Source organism: Rhipicephalus sanguineus, chromosome 5 (genome assembly GCF_013339695.2).
Source record: "Rhipicephalus sanguineus isolate Rsan-2018 chromosome 5, BIME_Rsan_1.4, whole genome shotgun sequence".
NCBI lineage: Eukaryota > Metazoa > Arthropoda > Arachnida > Ixodida > Ixodidae > Rhipicephalus > Rhipicephalus sanguineus.
In genome coordinates this window covers 186,487,075-186,495,734 of record NC_051180.1, presented here as the reverse complement: position 1 = coordinate 186,495,734, position 8,660 = coordinate 186,487,075, and the positions used below count along the sequence as shown (strand labels likewise).

Here is an 8,660-nt window from a genome sequence, read left to right as displayed (position 1 = left end):
GAAGAAAAAGTTCCACCACCGGGAGTCGAACTTACGACCCCTCGATCCCCAACGCGCAACGCAAAACGACTCCGCCACAGACGGCACGTTCTTCGACATACCAACGGCGTGCTATTTATAAACACCATTTGCCGGTGGCTGTACTCAGAGATCGCGGTACATCAGCGTGTTTTCGTTATCACTAGCGAAATGGCGCGAAGGGCTCGAACGGCGCGCGTCGCCTCACGCGTTGAGATGAGCGTGCCCCTCTACAGGGCGTTGTCACTCCTGCACGCGCACTTATCTTGTACGTCTTACGCTGTCACCGCAAGTTTGCGCTGAAGTTACAGAGAGTGCGAAGTTGTAACAAATAAGTTACAACTGTGACAGTTCGCGCTCATCCTGTGTATACTTATGCGCTCGTTTCGTGCGTCCTCCTTTGTATTTGATCAGCTCGCTTTAACTGTCGAGCTGTGACAGTTGTTAGTTCGCGCTCATCCTGTGTATGTTCGTTCCGTGCGTCCTTTCTGCTTCAGCAGCGCGTTGCAAGTTTCGAGCTGCTTGCCGTTGTTCACGTGACATTACAACTTGTTGCTACAGCGTTCATTCCTTCGCCCTTGGGGCGAAACAATCCACAACAAACGCTCAACTACGTCTGTGAAGACACATTTTGTTTTCGTGTTACACCGATTCCTATGACAGAGAGATCAACCATGTTTTTTTTTCCTTCAGCCTTTTTCCAGTTGAAATTCTCGAGTATCAGCTCTTCCTTGGTTGTGCTCTCCTTCATGCTTTTACTCAGCGGGGAAATCTCCTTGACGCTCTTTTTAAAAGAATCGGCTGTTACCGATCGGATGTAACCTAGCGCTTCATACCCTTCCAATTGATGTCCTCCTTCATCTACAATATGTTGTTGCATTGTGACAGACTTCCTCCCAAGCGCTTTCAAGTGGCTCCAAAATACCCTTTGCGTGGCCTTCTTTTTTTTTTTGGTGAACTTACCTCACCCAGCGTTTACTTTGACCTCTAATTTTTGCCTCTACCAATTTCTGTAGAATGAATTTTTTTCTCTAAATATATTTCCTATATTTTATTTACTTCTTCCTGCGGCCGATTCCACTTTTCTGCCCTTCTATGCTCCCGTGGTGCTTCAGGTCGCTTCTCGATCGCTTCCCGGATTTCCTTGTTCCACCAACTATTTGTCTTCCTATTTCCTTTCCTCATTTCTTTGGTCACCACAGGTAACAGCTCACTATATCCACAGTCCTTGCCTGGTATTTTGTCTGCTTCTTTCTCGAATTTGTGGCTATATTCGTTATTTGTTTGTGATTTAAATGTTGTGCTTTTGTGATCACTACCCAAGCTTTTAATCCCTTCCTCGTCTATTCTCATTTCTCTCAGTTTGCGACATATTCCTTCAGTCATGAGACAATAATCAATATTCGATTGCTTGTTTCCGACTTCTCGCGTGATCTGCCCATAACATTTAGGCCCCGTGTTAACTATCTCGAGAGTATGTTGCTCGAGGAGATCTAGCAATAACTTCCCACTGGTGTCTAAATATCCGTCAAGGTCATGTATATGGGCATTTATGTCCCCTAGAAGGATGATTTGGGCCCCATTGCCAAATTCCTTAATATTTGTGCTTATGCAATACACTATCGCACAATTCTTTTCTCTGCAGTTATTCCCCGTCCATAAGTAGGCTACCCCTAGCCACGTCTTGTGAAATTGCGACACCTCCTTGCACCAATCAAGACAGTAATACAAACAAATCGTTAGTCACCGCGCTCTTCAATTTCAAGCTTTGAAAACAATGCCTGCCAATGTTGATGTTCAGCTATAACTGCTCTATATTTCTTCATGCGATGAAAACACTTGTGAATTCCCTCAGTTCACCTATCGGCTGTTTGCTCCCTCGTCCTCTCGTGACGTTTCGTTCCGTTCTATCGCAGAACGAGTAGATAAGTGCTCCCTTGATAAGCGAGAGGTTCACGGTCAGGCGCGCCTATCGTTTCACTTGTAGCACGGTTGAGAGCGCTCTAGTACGGTAGAGCATGAGCGCGCTCGCATGGTTGTATTTGATATTCGCGGGCTTTCTGAAACACCGGTAACACAAAGCATGCGACGTTGCTGCGTGGTCAATCGGTTGTTTTCGAATACCCTCCACAAAGTGAAGAAACGCTCTTGGTCCTAAAGTGAATATTAAAAAAGACTGCATAATTGATCTTAGTTAACCGACTAGTTAAACGCCATATAAAGTACCCTAACGAGCGTCACACGACGGCAAACCTTATGCCACTGCTTTCATTCAGTTGAGATTAACCGCTTTTTAAAAAATCATTCGTTCTTGTTACGTAAAACAACATCTATAGTATAATATTGCCCATCTCATTATGCTTTCTCGCTGTGTCTTTTCAACCAATCAGCGCGCTTGATATGCTTCCGTATTTCAAGAGCTGGAAGGGATTCAAAACCACTCAGGATGTTATTATCGAAAGCGGCCATATGCTCTTTGCAACGATCAATTCCGAACGAAGAGTGAAGGCACTTCGAAGCTGCAGAGGCAAATCCATATTCTGTGACCACACCTTCGGTCCTGCTACCAGATAAAGAAAATTGTTTGTTATATTCGACAGCGAGATAAGCGGTTGTTAAGGACACATCCGTATATGTGTATAGAAAACGTTTCATTAAGGGGATACTAAAGAGCAAAAAATGTTTTGTCAGATTAGTAAAGTAGTCTTTCACGGTACCAAAAACAGCACGCTTGCTGCGAGAAGTCGCTTAGTAAGCGAGAAAACGCGCAAAAAGAAAATGTGGGTGGCGACGCCACCTTGAAGTTTCTGCACCATTCGCCGTGAGGTCACATGTTTTGACGGCGCCTACGTCGTTCTTAATCGGTAAACATGAACTACATTGTCCTTTGATGGGGCCATAGACTTAACATACCAAGTTTGGCGTAATTTTGTTACTTTGAAATCCGTGACATCACGCGGGGAGATTTCGGCGCGAAACTTTAACAAATTAGACTTTGAACTTGATTTCTCCTCTATTATTATGCCTATGATGGTGAAATTAACGACATTAGAGTTCTCAGAGCACAATTTATCGATCTAAACCGATTCATTGTTTCTCTTTAGTGTCCCTTTAAATCTCTTACTATAGCGCTGTCGTTTATCGTTTTATGTGCTTTACTTTGTCTGCGAGGAATTCTTGAACACGCGGTGTCGCTGGAGCAAGTTGCGGCCTTCAAGAAGACAAGCGTAAAAAAAGGCTCCAGCTACAACCCACGTTCCGGAATTTTAGATGCGAAGTATCTTATGGCGGAGTTCAATCCGGTGGTGGTGGTGGTGTGCGGCGTGACCACCCTTACTGCGCATCCGCATACCCTCTCCACACACCACTTCTCCACTCCCCCTCGCCATTCCTCCTGTCTCGTCCCCTCTCCCCTCTCTCCTTTCCCCTCTCCACTCACCCTCTCCCCTCAGCCTCTCAACATCCCCTCTTCACTTTAACCCTCTTTCCTTTCCCACTCTCCCATTTCCCTCTCCCCTTTCTCTCTCTCCACTTACCCTCTCCCGTACCCCTCTCCCCGTCCCCTCTCGGCTCCCCCTTTCCACACTTCCTCTGAAACGCGGGCTAGACGTGCCGAAATTCTCTCCTGCGCAACGCCGCGATGAGCACCAGCGCATGCGCGTTCCCTCCCCCTCTCGCTCCTCTCCTACGCTGCCCCCTTCTCGCACGCCTGTCGACCGCGTTCCCCGCTCGCCCTGTCAGAATTAACGGCCAGGCTAGAGGGAAGACAAGACGCGCGTAGCGTTCCTCTTCGCGTTCCACGAAGCGAGGTCGGTAGCATGCCCAAGGAACGCGAACGGAACGTGATCGTGCAAGTGCTCCGGCTTCGCATCGCCTCATGGTCCCCTTTAGCGGAAAATGGTGTAATTTTTTTTAATCTCTTCGAGCTTCCATCTTCTCCATAACTTGCGCCTTACTTTGTTTTCAAACTGCGGGCCTACCCGAACGAAAAGCTTCCCTAATTCGGCCCCGCACTCGCATTCATCTCTGATCATAGAATGTTCCATAAAAAAAATTGGCAATCATTTTATTAGCTAATTGTACCGGGAAATAGGAAAGATCACTTATGAGCCAAAATCGTTGTCAATGTGGCGCGACTCAAATTTACGAGACATTCTTGCCCTATAATTGTTCGTCAGGCGTTATCTTGAGAATAACTTGAAACAGTTCGGAAAAACTACGACAAAGAAGGAACACACACAGCAGGAATAACGCTGGTCGTGTTGTGTGTGTTCCTTCTTTGTCCTCGTTTTTTCGCGCTGCTTCAAGAAGGTGGAACGACTCCCGCAAACCTACATATTGTTGCTAAAATGTTTTCTTACGCTGGACAACTTTGGCGTTGCCTGTATCACTGAAAATGGTTTAGCCAATGGCAAAGCTCTCTTACACAAAAGAAACAGGTATGGGAAATATGTCACTTAGGATGAATTCAGAAAATTCTGAACGAAGTGAGGACAGGAAGTCTATCGATAGGTCGCTTGTACAATGAACTTGCATTTGTCCATAGTTGTGATAAATATTTTCATTTGGTTATATTATCGTGTTTCCGGTGTTTTCAGACGCCGCGTCGTAACAATCATGGCTTCTCTTGGATTTCCCTCTTCACGAGGCAGAAGAGTGCGGAGTATCTGCGCAAGAAGCTTTAAGGTAATCGCAGTCTGTGCACTCGTCCATGTCTGCATGATTTGATTTTTTAGGCCGCCACACTTTTCATTGCCGATTTGCGTGCAAATTCTGCTGTCCCACATTGCACGAAAAAAAATAATTGTGGAGAGCTCATTGATGATGTCACTGTCGTTGGCAGCCACAAGTAGCTGTACATACGTAAGAGTACGCATGACGAGCATTTCGTGTCGTCTAGAAGAACTTGTTCCTGGGTGAGTTGGTGCCTAAATTTGCTAAACATGTTATTTCTAACGCAATGCTTGAAACATGAAGATCTGTCTCTTTCTCTGTCCTTTCTTCGTGTTTGAAGCATTGTGCCACAAATAACATGTTTAGCTAATTTTGTGTCGATACTGAGCTCGTTCGCTCATTATAAAGTGTATATTTTCCCGAGATCCCTAGACGGGGAAATTGCTTCAAATTTGAACAGTCCAATCACACAAACCACTTTCAAGGGGGCCGCCCACACCCGCCCAGGTCAACGTCGTTGACGGGGGCGTAGCGACCGCACTCTCCACTTGTGGCACAAAGGGGTTCCTTTCTTGAAAGGTGAGGAACCGCGCAGGGGTGTAGCCAGAATTTTCTTTCGGGATGGGGGGTTTGGGGGGGGTTAGCCATATTATGTATGTTCGTGCGTGCGTGTGTATGGGTGCGCGCATATATACGCAAGCAAAGTTGAAAATCGTCGGGGGGGGGGGGGGTTTGAACCCCCCCCCCCCTTGGAACCACCCCTGGAACCGCGCGCCCACACACGCGCAGACATCTTCACTTTTGAAAGGGCCTGCCGTCCCGAAGCACCTAACCGCTAGCTTAGTGGGAACGGGTCGTCATCCGCGCTGACGCCGTTGTCTCCTCAAGTATAATGTGGTGACCGCAAACCATTTCGGTCGCCCGGTCGATCACCTTGCGGTGTAGGGCTGCATGGCGCCTCATACTCAAGGCTCCGGAGGGCAATCCACGGGTTTGAACAACTGTCAGCGGGCAAGCAGTCCTTCTGCGAATAGTTCCAAGAACAGAGAACTCGCTTCCCCTTCGGCACAGGCGCCGGACGTAACAATGCACAGTCAGGCTTTCTCTCCCATGACTTCAGAGTTCGAGTTACGCGACAGCCGCTTTTTTTTATGCTCTCCAAGCCGCCGGCTGCACTCAGCGGAAGCTTTCCACGTCTCCTGCGCCAGGAAACCGCCATCTTCTTTGTCGCCTTGGTTTCGCGCTTTCGCAATGTAGAGAGAGTCATGCGAGCACAGGTTTCTTTCTTTAATCGCACGAAGGCCGCAAAAACGAAGTGAACGCACAGCTCGCGCACCGGTGCGCTTCCGGTCATGGTAGCATTTTTTTCGAGTACTTTAAGGCTTTCGCCGTAATAAATATATTTCATCTGTTCATTTCAGATTCGAGTACTCGTTCTGGTGATTTCCATGGCAGGGCTCGTCACCATCACCTGGCTTAAGACTCGCCGTGCACAGAATCGCTCCTCCCCGCACTGCTTGAGCTGCACGGCTCCTAAGGGTGACAACAACGCCCATCTCGAGATGTTCAACAGCACCGCTCAGGTGAAATTGAGCTTCGCTGACTCACTCAGGAACATTTGCCAACAATCCCTGGTACCGGTGCACTACGTCATTGCAGTCAGCTCTTTACCGAGCGCCACCCACCACAGGAACATCATCCGCGCCAACCTCTGGTACACAAGAAACGCATCATCTAGTGTGAAGCTAATTTTTTTCACCGGGAGGCCGAGCAATTTGTCGCTCTTGGCACATGTGGAGCGCGAGCGAGATTCGAACGCCGACATGGTGTTGGGTAACTACATGGGCATTCCGGAGACTGCCTCTCTGGCGACCCTCGTGCTGCTTCGCTGGGTGGATGAGTTCTGTACGGCTGCTCCCTTTGTGATAAAAATCACTGACCAGGGCCGCGTGAATGCACGCTTTCTTCAAGCATCCTACGAGCTCAACGTGAAGCTCGCGGAGGAGCTTGACATGTTCGGTTCCTTCGTTTCTCTTCATGGCGATCCGTGCAGTGAACCCCCGGCCCAGCACTCAGTCAGGAGATGCCCGGACCACGGTGGCTTTCTTTCCGGTTGTGCGTACATGCTGACACGAAGGGTCGTGCGACCACTTCTCAGAGCCTCCGACACTCATCCGCCGGTTCTTCCTGAAGACGTGTACGTGACAGGAACATTGGCCGAAGCCATTGGCGCGAGGAGAGGAGAACCAGCTAGCTTCGAAGGCTGCTATTACTCATATGTCAAAGCAATGTCGTTCGTTCCCCAGAGTGCGTATTACTGGCTTAGGGACCGACTGCTCATTTCGTGGACGAAGCTGTCGCTGTTTTGGCAGGAAATACAATAATTCCTTTTTACGCCAGCACGCTGGCTAGAGCTGACTGGGCTTTTGTTGTTTACCTGTAAACAAGGACGCAGTGCACATTTCAGTTTTCATTTTGTTATCTTTTAAAGCTTAAGCTCTTATAAGCTCATAAGAACAGCCGATTTTGGTGGCGATGTTGTATGCCGCCGCTACCACCGCCGGTGTCCGTCGAAGCTCTCGCGCTCATTAAAGGGGCCCGGCAACACTTCTTGAGTATGGTCAGAAAACACTGCCGGTCGGTAGTCGCGACTCCTGATAACACGTGAGCCAAACAGTATAGCGCAGCACGCGGCCTGAAATTTACAAATAATCCTCAAAGTACGCTAGAAACCGGTCGCTCTTCTTTCGACAAATAATGTCATAAACCCAACGTCCACGGTCATTGGCTGAATTGAGAATCGTGAGAGCTGCATAGTCCCCGCGGCCGCCCCGGGATGCCGCCACGTGAGTGCGCGCGTGCTCTAGATTGAACTGAAAATCTTGGGTGCTATTCTGGGCACTGTCCAATTCCACCATTGATCAACTTTGATTTGCCCAGAGGGCTGCTGCGGGCTCTCTGATTGGCTTAAAATGCCGGCATTACAAATATTGACAATATGGCAGAATTCGACAGTGTCCAGAATAGCCCCCCTTGATGTATATATTAACTATGTGCAGCGCGAAGAAACGAGGACAAGACACAAACGACACGGACTGGCGCTGAATAACAGAGAGCTGAGCTGAGGTTCCTTTCAGCTGCGGCCGCTTCTACGTAGGACAGACGCCGCTGCATCAACCAGAGATTATTAGAGCATAAATGATCACTACCGGAGGCTCGCCTTCTAATCTATCGTTCCATTGTCGAGATTGTAAGTGCACGCTGAAATTCAATGAATGCGCAGTTTTGTACCGACATAGGAATGAAGAAACGCGTATGATGATTGAGGCATGGCATATCGAGAGTAGTGGTAGCGCATGCGTGAGCCAACCGTCGATTAACTTGCATTCTTTCGTGTAGGCCCCCACGCGTGCCGAATTGATAGGTTCGCCTAGTGCATGGGCATGCGCAGATAAGTTTTCGTGCCTTCTTTCTTTTCGGCCGTTGTGCATCTATTCAGTTGTTAGTCGGCGTTTGTGGTGTCCTGACTTTTTTCTTGTGTCCGTGTTTGCATGCCCTGTCATTTTAGAATAACTGGCGCTGACATCCAAATGAATTTGATTGAAAAGCACGAAGCCAGTTTTTATAGATGCGCGCATGCTATCAACCAATCGAAAACGCATCACACCGTTTGGTCACCTGTGATGCGTTTTCGATTGGTTTATAGAATGCGGGCATACAGTTCGGTGGCAGCACCAGTCTGTGTCGTTTATGTGTCTTCTCTTGTCTTCGTTTCTTTCCGCTGCACATACTTCAAGGCATGTACCAACTTGCCCATCAACGTATTCTCCTCATACTGAAAGTAAGCCTCGCGTTCTTGGAAAACAAAGAAAAGAAAGTGTTCAAGGTCACGACGCGCGCTGATGAACGCACGCAGCTTGTCATCCCCCCACCCTCCCCCATGCGTAGCTTCCAGCGCGCTCACTGGT

At 48.3% G+C, this 8,660-nt stretch overlaps 1 protein-coding gene across 1 annotated transcript; it reads left to right on the top strand.

Moving 5' to 3' along the window:
• Window positions 1–6,140: 6,140 nt before the first annotated feature.
• On the top strand, window positions 6,141–7,076 carry LOC119395144 (uncharacterized). Its single transcript, XM_037662431.1, has one exon. The coding sequence runs from the start codon at window positions 6,141–6,143 to the stop codon at window positions 7,074–7,076; it is 936 nt and encodes a 311-aa protein (XP_037518359.1).
• Window positions 7,077–8,660: the final 1,584 nt, after the last annotated feature.

What these genes read in the sequence shown, in the direction of transcription:
- LOC119395144 (XM_037662431.1), top strand. Translation starts at nt 6,141, where the DNA reads ATGGCAGGGCTCGTCACCATCACCTGGCTTAAGACTCGCCGTGCACAG.